Here is a 16,219-nt window from a genome sequence, read left to right as displayed (position 1 = left end):
ACTTATTATAGTTTATTTTTAAAATATGTCTTTAGAATACATATTATCAAGACCCTATATATTAAACTAATTTAATAAAAAATAGAACATTGTGATAATAATAAATTTTTAGTTGAAGTTTATATTTTTTTACTCAACTTCAACATTTACTAATAAACTACATATGTATTTCGATAATTAATTCTCAAACATAAGTTGAATAAAAATTATTTAAAAAATTTGTTAATAAAGAATTTTGTACTTCTATTTATCTATCTATATGTATTTAACATTTAATAATATTAAATTTTAAATATGAATAATATACTAATATGAATAATAAAAAATTATTGAATATTTAATAATTTTATATTATTTTATTTATATAATTCGGTATATTTATGTAAAAATTTTTGTTATTCTTATATGTTATATGTGTGCCCCCACAACTTAAAACTTCTGGATTTGTCACTGTGTGAGATAGTTTTTTTTATTAGCTAACTTTGATAGATATCATTAGCTATCTTGGAGTTCGATTGTTACGTTTTTGCATGAATATAACACTCTTTATATTAAGTGCGACCCATCGCAACATGACACATACTGCCAGATGTATTTTTATTGGTGTCCTAGATATACCACAAGTTTCCTAGAGCTCAAGCATCAGGAATATACCCATGTTTCCATTGGCTATTAGGTATGAAAATTTAATATATTTGTGCTAATTTAATTTTTGGTTCATAGAATTGATTTATGCTGACATATTTATTATTGAGTTGGCCAGTATGAATTATAGGATAATATTACTATGAGAGTAAACATAACTGATGAGAAAGTGAGAGAGAGTGAGGTGGGAAAAAACCGAGGGGATCGGGCTGGGAACATAAAACATCATGGAAAAAATCCTAAGGTTCGAAACAAAGAGGAGTATCATTGATTGGAATTTGATTCTTCTCAGTTTTTGTGGACAATTTTTTAGAAGATATATCAAAATGAGAACTTTTTAGCATGTTTAAATAAACTGACAGAATTATAGATATTTATTTGTCACGAAAGAATAAGAATAGACAGATTTACTTGTTTGCGTTTATATGATATACTATGAAGAGTGGAGCTTTAAAGGCTATTGCAGATATGAATAGTATAGTATTGAGAGGAAGACGGATTTTTATTGGAAAAGCGAAGTACAGAAGGGAGCGATATGAAGAACACGAAGAGCAACAAAGAGGAAACAAGTAGAAATGGTGGTGGAAGAAAAATTCAGATTGAAAGGAGACAAAGAGTAGTAGAGGAGAATGTAGAGTCTCCTAGAAGGGTTGCACTGGATAAAGACCCAAATAAAAATGGATGGACTAAGAAGATAGAAGCATCAATAGTGAATGAGAATGTGGTATAGCTGCAACAAAGCATTGTGAGAGGTACAAAGAAGGCAATCAACTTTTCGGCACTGCGGCATAAGATTCATAATATATGGCCATGCATAACACATGTACGGGAATTGGGAGCATACAAAGCGATGCTTAGTGCTGACACTGCATTTGTAAACTCCGTTAAATTAGTATATAATTAGTCAATAAATTTATTTTTAATAAAAAAATTAGAAATGTGAATATTATATTAAATTAGGTTAGAGCTCATCAAAACGAAAATTTTGACACTAATATCGAAGAATTCGGCCCAAAATTGGACCGAACGAGTCGAACCGAGACCCAAACCGAACCCGTGGGCCCAACCGGCCCAACACTTAAGTGAATCCAAGCCTCTCTTCTTCCCCCAATTCAGCAGATGCAGTGCTGAAAAACAATAGGGGAAAGGAGAAACGAAAAACACTTCCAAACCCTTACGGTAAATTCAAATCCATGTATCTCTTCCGTTCAAGCTCTGATCGCCGCACCGTTTACGGCCACGCGACCACCGCGTTGAGCTCTACGTTTCTATTGGAACAATTTCATAGGTAACTCACTTTATTTTTCTCATCCACTCCTTCCACCAATTTTCAAAAATTATGTGGAGGTATTGAATTTCTTTGCTCTTTGGTAGTTTAGGATCCAATTAGCTTGAGGAAAATGTTTACTCTTGCTTATACAAATCTTGGGTAAGGTGAGAATCCCATAAATCCTATTTAATTTACTGAATTTATGCCTTGGGTATTAAATTGGGTATATATGTGTTATGAATGTGTATTAAGTTGTGAATAAATAATTGGAGCTTGAAATTATGAATATTGGAATTTGGAGAAAGCTGAACACTGAATTTTGTTGAAGTTTTTGGGGTTGTGTCTGTTTTAATAAGTTGCCTTGATCACTACGAGGAAACTAGCCAAGGTATGGTTTAGGTTTCGTGCATTTAATATATAATGTTCTGTGAAAACTTAGGCTAGATGACCATAAAATAAACTGGAATGCACAGAAATGTACAATGCTTAGTATCCTTGATATTTATGATGTGATTTGGTTTTGTGACGAAAATTGTTGTTTTATTGGTGTTAATATGGAACATGGTTGAGTTGGTGATTATATGATTACATATATATTCAATGATAGCATGATGGAGTTGTTGAAATGTGAGATTGTGTAATGTTAATGAATGATGATTGATAAAATGGTGGGCTTTATTGCGGGCATATTGTGTTGGTAGTGGCAGGTTTGGTGATGAATAGAATGGAGATTTTGAATGAAAATAAAGTTTAAGGAGTTTTGCAAAATTTGGTTTTGGGCCAAACTTCGGCGAGATATAACTTTGCTTCTGGACCCTCAATCTATTTCCAACTTGTTTCCAATGAAAATTGGGTTTGTGAAGTTTATGTCGTTTGAAGAATGGATGAAAAACGATTTAAAATGATTAAGTTACGTGTGTCAGAAGTTTGGTTAAAAATTATGTAATTCTGCAGCTTTCTGCCTAATCAGGTTTTTGGAAAAACGTACGTCTACGCGTACGCGTGGCATGGAATTTTTAACTGTGCGTATGCAAGTAGCCCTATGCGTACACGAGTAGCCCTATGCATACGCGTAATGGACCAATGGTGCACGAAATTGTGATCATCAATGGCGCCATCAACATGGTACGCTCAATTGCAATCTCAACTCTTTATCACAACTTCGCACAACTAACCACCAGCAAGTGCACTGGGTCGTCCAAGTAATAAACCTTACGCGAGTAAGGGTCGATCCCACGGAGATTGTTGGTATAAAGCAAGCTATGGTCATCTTGTAAATCTCAGTCAGGCGGATTCAAATGGTTATGGAGGATAATCTTAGTCAGGCAGACTCAAATGGTTATGGATGATGTATGAATAAAACATAAAGATAAAGATAGAGATACTTATGTAATTCATTGGTGAGAATTTAAGATAAGCGTATGGAGATGCTTTGTCCCTTCTGTCTCTCTGCTTTCCTACTGTCTTCATCCAATCCTTCTTACTCCTTTCCATGGCAAGCTGTATGTTGGGCATCACCGTTGTCAATGGCTACAGTCCCGTCCTCTCAGTGAAAATGTTCAACGCGCTCTGTCACAGTACGGCTATTCATCTGTCGGTTCTCGATCATGTCGGAATAGAATCCAGTGATTCTTTTGCGTCTGTCACTAACGCCCCACAATCGCGAGTTTGAAGCTCGTCACAGTCATTCAATCCCTGAATCCTACTCAGAATACCACAGATAAGGTTTAGACCTTCCGGATTCTCAAGAATGGCCGCCAATGGATTCTAGCTTATACCATGAAGATTCTGATTAAGGAATCCAAGAGATATCCACTCAATCTAAGGTAGAACGGAGGTGGTTGTCAGGCACACGTTCATAGGTGAGAATGATGATGAGTGTCACGGGTCATCACATTCATCAAGTTGAGGAACAAGTGATATCTTAGAACAAAAATAAGCTGAATTGAATAGAAGAACAATAGTAATTGCATTAATACTCGAGGTACAGCAGAGCTCCACACCCTAATCTATGGTGTGTAGAAACTCTACCGTTGAAAATACATAAGAACAAGGTCTAGGCATGGCTGAATGGCCAGCCTCCCAAGGAGGGTTCAATCATAAAAGCATGATCAAAAGATGATCCGAAGATTGAAAGATTCTCCAAATACAATAGCAAAATGTCCTATTTATAGAGAACTAGTAGCCTAGGGTTTACAGAAATGAGTAAATGACGTAAAAATCCACTTCCGGGCCCACTTGGTGTGTGCTTGGGCTGAGCATTGAAGCTTCCATGTGTAGAGACTTTTCTTGGAGTTAAACGCCAACTTTTGTGCCAGTTTGGGCGTTTAACTCCCACTTTTGTGCCAGTTCCGGCGTTTAACGCCGGGAATTCTGAAGCTGACTTGGAACGCGTATTTGGGCCATCAAATCTCAGGCAAAGTATGGACTATTATATATTGCTGGAAAGCCCTGGATGTCTACTTCCCAAAGCAATTGAGAGTGCGCTAATTGGGCTTATGTAGCTCCAGAAAATCTACTTCGAGTGCAGGGAGGTCAGAATCCAACAGCATCTACAGCCCTTTTTTCAGCCTCTGAATCAGATTTTTGCCCAGGTCCCTCAATTTCAGCCAGAAAATACCTGAAATCACAAAAAAACACACAAACTCATAGTAAAGTCCAGAAAAGTGAATTTTAAATAAAAACTAATAAAAATATAATAAAAACTAACTAAAACATACTAAAAGCATGCTAAAAATAATGCCAAAAAGCGTATAAATTATCCGCTCATCAACCAGCATGCATGTCCACGCGTATGCATAGTTCATGCGTACGCGTGACCCGAAGTATTCATTTATGCGTACGCATGATATGGGGATGCGCGCGAGCTGCTTTTTTACACTCACACGCGTATGCATGGCCCCTATTCCAGCAAACATGGTTTTCTGAGTTTTAAACCCTATTTCAAACTTCTAAATATCTATTTTTATTCTTTTAGTCATAAATAATAGTACCAAACCTGATAATCAGATGAAGTTAGGAAGTGGGGATAACTTGGATGTGAAGTAAAGCTGAGAAAGTGAAGAATTGAATTATGAAATGTTATGAATGATTATGTATAATACTTGGCTTGATTAATTAAATGATCTGAGATACGATATTCCCTGGGTAAAGTACCATGGCTTGTCACTACGTGTACCAAGTTGAAAACTCGTTACTATGTTGACCCTACGACGTAAGGGTGACCAGACACTTATAAATTCCGGGAAATATTACCCCCATTGAGCAATATTGATTATTTGAGAAAAAGCTATGCATAGACTATTGGGGATGCACGTCGAGGGACAGTCTAAAGGTTTAGCAAACCGGACTTGTCAGGTTGGCCTGATAACCGACAGATGAGACTCATCAGCAATAGGACAGCATACATCATGTGCATATTACTTGAATTACATGTTTGTGCATTAACTAGGTGTGCCTAAGTGTATTTGCTATGTTAAATGTATATTTGCTACCTGCAGTATTTGTAACCTTCTTGTGTTTGACTTTATCTGCTTATTTGTCTGTGATATGTTGTTAGAGATGGAGGTATGGTGGAAAGGCGGTAAGACTAGATTTAAGATGAAGTTAAGTTAGGCTTAGATACTCTTAGAAAATCACCTTTTGTGGCTTCTATTTAATACTTTAAGCTTTGTATTTTGAGTGTTGGTGTTCTAGGATTGCCTCTGGCATTCCCAGGACCTTATATCTTATATTTGTGGCACCTTTACCATGCTGAGAACCTCTAGTTCTCACCCCATACTATGTTGTTATTTTTCAGATTCAGGTCGAGAGGCACCTCGTTAGACGTCTGGAGTTCTGAAGCGAAGTGATTATCGGGTTATTTTGTTGTACATTTATGTATATATACGTACTTAGTTCCCTCTTCGCAAGACTTTATCCTTTCCCTTTGACACTCTTAGAGGCTTATGTAAAGTTGGGTTTTGGATATGAATATATATGTGTATATATTCTCCGGCCAGCCTTGACATCGTGGGCTGAGTTAGGAGCTTGTTTTTTTGTATCCTTGGCCCTCGATTCCTACTTTTGTTATATTTTGCTTCATAGCTATAGTTTTCTTTATACGCAAGTTAACTCGTTTTCTGAACATTGCGCTTTTATTCCATATTTTTATTTCAACGATTCTTCAAGGCTCCTACTTTATTCTATTCTTTTTGCTATTATATGTACACTTTTCATTTTAGAGGTCGGAATACCACATCACTTCTATTTTATAGCTTAAGCGTAAAGCTAAGTGTGGTAGGGTGTTATATTATGGTATCAGAGCAGTTCGTTCCTATAGAGCTTGAAAGACGGACTAGTTATGCTTTTGTGCATTCTCTGTATATATTTTTATGTGCTATTAGGATATCTGACTGATATATATGGCCTAAACATTTGTGAGCATGCATTTGGAACTTAAAGCATTAGACCAGCAATATTGAGACTGATCAACTTAATATCACTTATTTGGTGTGTATAGGGACCAGATGTCGACTCGCAGACGCGGTCGCGGGCGAGGTAGAGGTAGGATACGCACCGTTACTCCTGGCCTGGCTGGGAATGACCCAATAGAGTTTATGGCTACCCTGGGAAATATGGCTGCAGCTATGCAGGCGACAGCCGAGGAACTAGGTAATCAAATAAACCAGGGTAATCACGGGAATAATAATGACGAAAAAGGCCCTATGACACTTGCAACATTTCTGAAAGTTCACCCTCTGACCTTCAGGGAAACCTCAAATCCCACTGATGCAGATAATTGGATTCAGGCTATGGAACAGACACTGCAAGCTCAACAAGTTCCTGAGGAACAATGGGTTGAGTTTGGAACTTATCAGCTGCAAGGTGAGGCTCAATATTGGTGGCAGAGAACACGATGTATCCTGCAGCCAGATGGCGCTGTGATTCCTTGGGAAGTCTTCTGAATAGAGTTTTATAAAAAATACTTTCCTGATTCACTCAGAAACGCCAAGGAACTTGAATTAATGCAATTAAAGTAAGGTTAAATGACTGTTACTGAGTATACTAGCAGGTTTGAAGAGTTATGTCGCTTTTCTCATATCTGTCAAGGTGCGCCTGAAGATTTTGTTGAGTGAAAATGTATTAAATATGAGGGAGGTCTTCGGAGCGATATTCTGAGCTTTGTTACACCAATGGAGATCAGAATGTTTTCTGAAATGGTGAATAAGAGTAGGTTGGCTGAGGAATGTGTGAGGAAGGCTGCAGTAGAGAAAGGAATTTTGAGGGTGCCCTTTCAAAAGACTTCAGGGAGAAACTTTGCTCCGAGAAGTAGGAATTTCAAGCGTGGAGGCTTTATTCCGCAGTAGAATCAAGGTCAGGGCAATTACAGAAGGCCGAATTCTAATGTTAATCAAGGAAGAAGGTTTGGAAAGCAGCTGACGAACAGATTCTTGTGTGGTCTAGAATTTCACAATTAAGTTCTCGTTGAAAGTATAGCTTCTAAACCAACAAAAATCCTTTCGTACAAAAACTTGTTTGTCACTAAAGCAAACCCAATAAAAATTAATAACCGAAGTATTTAAACCTCGGGTCGTCTCTCAAGGAATTGCAGGGAGGTGTATTATTATTCGTTATGAGAAAAGTATCTTTTTGGGTTTTTGAAAGGTTTGAACAAGGAATGTAAATCACAAGGAAGTAAACTAATTATCATGAAAACCCTTGCAAGGTATAAGAACTAGACGTCCTATCCTAGTTATCCTTATCAACTGTGATGAGAATTGGCTTTTGCTCCCACTTGGTCAACCTCTAACTATGAAGGTATGTTAAGTGGATAAATCAATTTAATTCCTCAAGTCCTAGTCAATTCCTAAGAAAATACTAGAGTTAGGGGAATTCAAATCAATCAGCAAAGAATTTCAATTTTCAATCAACAAGGAGTTTGATAACTCAAGTGTCTTTAATTACTCAACATAAGCTAAGAATGTAAAAAGCTAAACTAAAATCATAAATATGAAATACCTCAAATTGCATTAAATAAAGAAATCAAATCTAACATGGAGTTCATAAACAAATAAAAGAGAAACTAAATTAAAAGAACATTGAACCTGGAATTGAGAAGAAGAAATCCTAATCCTAAAACCTAAGAGAGAGGAGAGAGCCTCTCTCTCTAGAGAACTACATCTAAAACCTAAAATTATGTGAATGAAAAGTTGTATATATGAATGAATTGATTCTCCCACTTTATAGCCTCTAATCTGTGTTTTTTGGGATGAAAAATGGGTCAGAAACAGCCCAGAAATTGCCCCCATCATTTTTTCTGTTAATTCTGTAGATCGCGCATGTCACGCGTATGCATCAGTCACGCGTCCGCATCGCTGGTCGTTTTGGCATGTCACACATTCGCGTCATGCACGCGCTCGCGTCATATTGCAGAACTCCAATCCACGTGTACGCATCAGGCACGCGCACGCATCACTGCAATTTTCTCCATGTCGCGCGCACATGTGAGCCATGCGTGCGCGTTGTTGCTCACTGGTTATCTCCTTAGTTTCTTATGTTCTTTCCATTTTTTTTGCAAGGTTCCTCTCCATCCTCTAAGCCATTCCTGCCCTATAATCTCTGAAAACACTTAACACACGGAATACGGCATCGAATGGTGATAAAGGATAATTAAAATTAAAGTTTTAAGGTCCAGGAAACATGTTTTCACATACATCAAAGAATAAGGAAGGAATTGTAAAACCAATCAATTTATATGAATAAGTGAGCAAAGACTTGATAAAAATCACTCAATTGAGTACAAGAAATATCACAAAATAGTGGTTTATCAGCAGCACAGCAGGATTTGAACTCTCAGAGGTGCGGGAAGTATCATCTTGGAGTTCTGTGTAGATCAGGACTTGGGGTATGTTATTTTTGTAGACAGCCCGAGCACTTGGCCAGTAATTATCTGAAGAAAAAGAAGTATGAGATTGGTAGAGCACAACAGCCAGGGAGAGTGTACACCACTACTGTAGCCTGTGCTGAGGGATCCGAGACACTGATTAGAAGTAAATGTAAAATGGCTGGTACAATCTTAAATGCTTTATTTGATTCATGAGAAACTCATTCATTTGTTGCATTTGAAAAAGCTAATGAATTAGGATTGAGGATGGTGATTTTAGGTTATGATTTGAAAGTACATAATGCTACTTATGAAGCTATGGTGACTAGGTTAGGATGTCCACAAGTTCCATTTCGAGTACAACAACGTGAATTTGTGCATGATTTATTTTTTTGCCGATGACTAGTCTAGGTCTCATCTTGGGATTGCATTGGTTATCCAAGAATCATGTTTTGCTTGATTGTTATGAGAAGTCAATACATTTTATGCCGGAAGGGTCAGAAGCGCCGATTGTGGTGAATAGTTACTATTTGAACTCTATGATAGTAAATTGTTCTAGAACTGAATGTCAGGGTATTATGTTATTAACTGTAGGAGTATCAGGTGATGATCAGAGTTTAGAGCAGATTCAGGTTGTATACGAATTTCCTGACATATTTTCGGATGATATTAATGAATTTCAACCTAACTGGGAGGTTGAATTCGTAATTGAGTTAGTGCCTGGAGCCGGTCTAATTTCGATTACTCCGTATAGGATGTTACCTTTAGAAATGGTTGAATTGAAGGCTTAACTGGAAGATCTATTGGGTAAGCATTTAATTCGACCAAGTGTTTTTCCGTGGGGAGCGCCAGTGTTACTGGTAAAGAAAAAGGACGGAAGTATGTGCTTGTGTGTTGATTATCGACAACTGAATAAAATTACTGTGAAGAATAAATATCCATTACCTAGAATCGATGACCTAGTGGATCAATTACAAGGTGCTGGTGTGTTTTCTAAGATTGATTTACGATCCGGGTATCATCAGATAAGGGATAGAGATGAAGATATTCCAAAAATTGCTTTTAGGACACGTTATCATCATTATGAGTATATGGTGATGTTTTTGGGTTAACCAATGCCCCGGAAATATTCATGGATTATATGAACAGGATTTTTCGGTCGTACCTAGACAAGTTTGTTATTGTCTTCATTGATGATATCCTTGTTTACTATAAGACTGAAGAAGAGCATGCTGATCACTTGCGAACTGTGATGCAAATTCTGAAAGACAAGAAGTTATATGCTAAGTTATCTAAATGCGAGTTTTGAAAGAGTGAGGTGAAGTTTCTCGGTCACCTAGTGAGCAAGCAAGGAATAGCTGTGGATCCTGCTAAGGTAGAAGCAGTGATGAATTGGGAGCAACCAACTTTAGTGACTGAGATAAAGAGTTTCCTAGGATTGGCAGGGTATTATCGAAGATTCATTAAGGAATTTTCATAGCTCGCCTTACCTTTAACTAAGTTGACTAGGAAGGATACACCTTTTGTTTGGACTTCGGAGTGCAAAGCGAGTTTTCAAGCATTGAAGCAAAGGTTGACTACTGCACCCGTGTTGGTATTGCCTGAGCCAAGTGAATCGTTTGAAGTGTACTGTGATACATCATTAAAGGGTTTGGGGTGTGTTCTGATGCAGCAACGAAATGTTGTAGCATACGCCTCATGACAATTAAGGCCGCATGAGATGAACTATCCGACTCACGACTTAGAACTTGCTGCTATTGTGTTTGCTCTGAAAATCTGGTGGCATTATCTCTATGGCGTTAAGTTCCACATTTTCTTAGACCATAAGAGTTTGAAGTATCTCTTTGAGCAGAAAAAGTTGAATATACGTCAGAGGAAGTGGATGGACCTTCTGAAAGACTATGATTTTGAATTGAATTACCATCCTGGAAAAGCGAACGTTGTGGCAGACGCCTTAAGTAAAAAATCTTTATACGTAGCATGGATGATGCTATGAGAAGAAGGGTTACTAAAGGCATTTCAAGGTTTGAAACTGCGAGTTAGGAAAGAATCCAGAAATATGTGTTTAAGTCAGTTGTAAATTTCAAGTGATTTTAAATTAGAACTTCAGAAGGCTCATCAAGATGGTGAAGCGATACGTAAGGTATTGCCGGCAATTGAGCAAGGAAAACAGTGGAGAGTGTCAGAAGATAAGGATGGTTTATTGAGATTCAAGAACCGGATTATTGTGCCAGATGTCAGAGACTACGACAAAGTATCTTAAAAGAAGCTCATAAGAGCAGGTTTTCAATCCATCCAGGAAGCACCAAAATGTATCAAGATTTAAAATTGATGTTCTGGTGGCTAGGAATGAAGAATGATGTGGCATTGTATGTATCTAAATGTTTAACATGTCAGAAAGTTAAAATTGAGCATCAGAGACCATCGAGAACCCTTCAGCCTTTAGAGATTCCACAATGGAAACGGGAGAATATCGCAATGGATTTTGTGACAGGTTTGCCTAGGACTCGGACTAGTTATGACGCTATTTGGGTGGTTGTGGATCGACTAACAAAATCAACTCACTTTCTTCCCATCCGAATAAGTTGCACAATGGAAGAATTGGCTCGAATGTACATCAAAGAGATTGTCAGATTGCACGGCGTGCCTTCTACCATTATATCTGACAGAGATCCTCATTTCATATCAAGGTTCTGAAAAGCCTTTCAGCATGCATTTGGAACTCAGTTAAGTTTGAGTACTGCATATCACCCTCAAATAGATGGTCAATCAGAGAGAAATATCCAGAAATTGGAGGATATGCTAAGGGCTTGTGTTTTGGACCAGTTGGCAAGGTAAGATCGATATATGCTACTAGTGGAGTTTGCTTATAACAATAGCTACCATGCGAGCATCGGAATGGCTGAGGCTTTATATGGCAGGAAATGTCAATCCCCGCTATGTTGGTATGAAACTAGAGAAAGAAGTTTATTAGGGCCTGAGATGATAGCTGAAACTACTGAGCAGATAAAGAAGATTTGTAACCAAATGCTTATAGCCCAAAGCCGTCAAAAGAGCTATACTGACCAAAGGCAAAAGCCTTTGGAGTTTGAAGAAGGAGAGCATGTATTTCTGAAGGTTACACCAACCACTGGAGTGGGAAGAGCCATTAAGACTAAGAAATTAAATCCCCGTTATATTGGACCATTCGAGATCCTGAAAAGAACTGGGCCGGTGGCTTATAGGATTGCTTTACCGCTATATCTTTCAAACCTGCACGACGTGTTTCATGTATCACAACTTTGAAAGTATACTCCTGACGCAAGTCATGTTCTAGAACCGGAACCGATTCAAGTGAGAGAAGATCTAACACTTCCAATAATTCCGGTGAGGATTGATGACACTAGCAATAAACGATTGCGCGGGAAGGAAGTATCACTGGTAAAAGTAGCTTGGAGTCGAGCTGGTATTGAGGAACATACTTGGGAACTCGAATCAGATATGCAAAAAGACTACCCACACCTCTTCTCAAGTAACTAAATTTAAATTTTGAGGGCAAAATTCTTTGTTAGGTGGGTAGGATGTAAATCCCGTTAAATTAGTAAATAATTAGTCAATAAATTAATTTTCAATAAAGAGAATTAGAAATGTGAATATTATATTAAATTAAGATAGAGCTCATCAAAACGAGAATTTTGACACAAATTTCGAAGAATTCGGCCCAAAATTGGACTGAACGGGCTAAACTAGTTAAACCGGGTCCAAATCGAGCCCGTGGGCCCAACCGACCCAACACTTAAATGAGCCCAAGCCTCTCTTCTTCCACAAATTCAGCAGATGCAGCACTGAAACACAATAGGGGAAAGGAGAAACGGAAAACACTTCCAAACCCTTACGGTAAATTCAAATCCCCGTATCTCCTCCGTCTGAGCTCCGTTCGCCCCACTATTTGTGGCCACACGACCATTACGCCGAGCTCTAGATTTCTATTGGAACAATTTCATAGGTAACTCACTTTATTGTTCTCAGCTAGTCCTTCCCCCAATTTTTGAAAATTATGTAGAGGTATTTAATTTCTTTGCTCTTTGGTGTTTTAGGATCCAATTAGCTTGAGAAAAACGTTTACTCTTACTTATACGAAGCTTGGGTAAGGTGAGGATATTGTAAATCCTATTTAATTTACTAAATTTATGCCTTGGGTATTAAATTGGGTATATATGTGTTGTGAATGTGTATTAGGTTGTGAATAAATAATTTGGGCTTGAAATTGTGGATATTGAAACTTGGAGGAAGCTGAACACTAGTGTTTTGTTAAAGTTTTTGGGGCTGTGTTTGTTTTAATAAGTTGCCTTGATCATTATGAGGAAACTGGCCAAGGTATGGTTTAGGTTTTGTGCATTTAATATATAATGTTCTGTGAAAACTAAGGCTAGATGACCATAGGATAAGCTGGAATGCATGAAGATGTACAATGCTTAGTATCCTTGATATTTATGATGTGATTTGGTTATGTGATGAAGATTGTTTGTTATATTGATGTTAATATGGAACATGGTTGAGTTGGTGATTATATGATTACATACAAAATCAATGAGAGCATGATGGAGTTTTTGAAATGTGAGATTGTGTAATGTTAATGAATGATGGTTGATAAAATGGTGTAAAGTTTTGTTGCTAGCATATTGTGTTGGTATTAGCAGGTTTGGTGATGAATAGAATGCAGATTTTGAATGAAAATAAGGTTTAAGGAGTTTTGCAAAATTTTGTTTTGGGCCAAACTTCGGCAAACTATAACTTGGCTTTCGGACTCTCAATTTGTTTCCAACTTATTTTAAATGAAAACTGGGTTCGTGAAGTTTATGTTGTTCAAAGAACGGATGAAAAACGATTTAAAATGATTAAGTTATGTGCGTCGGAAGTTTGGTTAAAAATTATGTAATTCTGCAGCTTTCTGCCTAATAAGGTTTTTGGAAAAACATACGTCCACATGTACGCGTCGCATGGAATTTTTAACTGTGCATACGCGAGTAGCCCTATGCGTACGTGTAATGGACCAGCATGCATGTCCACGCGTACACATGGCTCACGCGTACGCGTGACACAAAGTATTCATTTACGCTTACGCATGATAAGGGGATGCACGCGCGAGTTGCTTTTTTACACTACCACGCGTACGCGTGAGCCACACATACGTGTGACCCCTATTGCAGCAACCATGGTTTTCAGAGTTTTAAACCCTATTTCAGACTTCTAAACCTCTATTTTCATTCCTTTAGTCATAAATAATAGTACTAAACCTGATAATCAGATGAAGTTAGGAAGTGGAGATAACTTGGAAGTGAAGTAAAGCTGAGAAAGTGAAGAATTGAATTATAAAATGCTATGAATGATTATGTATAAAAGTTGTCTTGATAAATTAAATTATCTGAGATACGAGATTCCCTGGATAAAGTACCATGGCTTGCCACTACGTGTACCAGGTCAAAAACTCGATACTCTGTTCACCCTATGACGTAAGGGTGACCGGACACTTATAAATTCCGGAGAATGTTACCCCCATTGAGAAATATTGATTATTTGAGAAAAAGTTATGGATAGACTCTTAGGGATGCACATCGAGGGATAGTCCAAAGGTTTAGCAAACCAGATTTTTCGGGTTGGCTTGATAACCGACAGATGAGACTCATCAGCCATAGGACAGCCATGCATCATGTGCACATTACTTGAATTACTTGTTTATGCATTGACTGGGTGTGCCTAAGTGTATTTGCTATGTTAAATGTATATTTGCTTCTTGTAGTACTTGTAACCTTCTTGTGTTTTCCTTTATCTTCTTATTTGTCTGTGATATGTCGTCGGAGATGGAGGTATGGTGGAAAGGCGGTAAGGCTAGATTTAAGATTAAGTTAAGTTAGGCTTAGATACTCTTAAAAAACCACCTTTTATGGCTTCTGTTTAATACTTTAAGCTTTATAATCTATGTGTTGGTGTTCTAGGATTGTCTCTGGTATTCTCAGGACCTTATATCTTATATGTGTGATACCTTTACCATGCTGAGAACCTCTGGTTCTCATCCCATACTATGTTGTTGTTTTTCAGATGCAAGGCAAGAGGCACCTCGTTAGGCATCTGGACTTTTAAAGTGAATTGGTTATCGAGTTATTTTGTTGTACAGTTATGTATATATACGTACTTAGTTTTCTCTCCGCAAGACTTGATCCTTTATTTTTGACCCTCTTAGAGGCTTATGGAGAAACAGGATTTTGTTTATGTAAATTTAGGTTTCGGATATGTATATATTCTTCGGCCAGCCTTGACTTTGGGGCTGAGTTAGGAGCTTGTTATTTTGTATCCTTGGCCCTCTATTCCTACTTTTGTTATATTATGCTTCATAGCTTTAGTTTTCTTTGTATGCAAGTTAACTCATTTTCTGAACATTGTGCTTTTATTCCGGCAATTTTTATTTCAATGGTTCTTCAAGGCTCCTAGTTTATTCTATTCTTTCTGCTATTATATGTACACTTTTCATTTTAGAGGTCGTAATACCACATCACCTCTGTTTTACGGCTTAAGCATAAAGATGAGTCTGGTAAGGTGCTACAGCATTCACTTTCAAAATAAATGATTTATTAAAATTGTTCTGCATAGTGTGGCGATGGGACGAGAATGAATAGAGTGAGTCTAAAAGAGTATGGTTAGGGTGTTATGGAGTACCAATACATGCATGTTGAATGGAGACTTTTCAAATCATAGGGGAGCAGTGGGGGGAGGTAGTAAAATTTGATACTTTAATGAAGTCGAGCAATTCGTTCAATGTTGGTCGAATTCTGATTGATACGTATGTATTTGATATCATTCATGAGTGGATTCACATTACAATAGATAAAATTAGATTTGATATCTTACTGAAAGAGATGGATGGAGATGTGTATCAGGAAGAATGCTTTTTCCCGAGATAATGGTTGATGAAGGCGGCAGACACATAGAGACTAGAGAAGTTTTGCAGCACGATAACATGATTAGCATAGAAAACCATAGAGTGGAGCAACAGGTGAATAAATGGGATCAAGCGGCAGTGCTAATGGCAGAAGAACGCAGGGAGGATAAAAAGACAATGATAGAAATGTAATCTCATACATTGACTTGAATGAATGAAATTTTAATCATTCAAAGAATAATAATCAACGTGTGGCAACTGCGGCAACGAAGGAAAGAGAGAGTTTTGAGGGATTTGTTGAAATCAATCAACTAGAGAATTTAGATTGCATTATATCTTGTGATTATGAGGAATATAGAAGGGAACAATTAGAAACAAATAGAAGATTCACTATTGGGCTGAGAGCAAATAAACCCAATAACTTAAGGCTGAGAACTAATAAGAATTTGGAAGGGAAATCCCATATGAGTGAAGCTGGGACTGGGCTCCCTAACTGGGTTGAATGTAACCGGCATAAAGACAT

At 37.5% G+C, this 16,219-nt stretch overlaps 1 protein-coding gene across 1 annotated transcript; it reads left to right on the top strand.

The window, feature by feature from the left end:
* Positions 1-10,760: 10,760 nt before the first annotated feature.
* LOC110275660 (uncharacterized) lies at positions 10,761-12,065 on the top strand. The gene is made up of 5 exons (XM_021131865.1): positions 10,761-10,818; positions 10,883-11,034; positions 11,178-11,470; positions 11,542-11,614; positions 11,787-12,065. Exons 1-5 carry the CDS (start codon positions 10,761-10,763, stop codon positions 12,063-12,065), a joined length of 855 nt encoding a protein of 284 aa, XP_020987524.1.
* The last annotated feature ends 4,154 nt before the right edge of the window (positions 12,066-16,219 follow it).

Source organism: Arachis duranensis, chromosome 9 (genome assembly GCF_000817695.3).
Source record: "Arachis duranensis cultivar V14167 chromosome 9, aradu.V14167.gnm2.J7QH, whole genome shotgun sequence".
NCBI classification, from domain to species: domain Eukaryota; kingdom Viridiplantae; phylum Streptophyta; class Magnoliopsida; order Fabales; family Fabaceae; genus Arachis; species Arachis duranensis.
The sequence above is the reverse complement of the archived record's forward strand: the minus strand, read 5'-3'. Positions and strand labels throughout refer to the sequence as shown.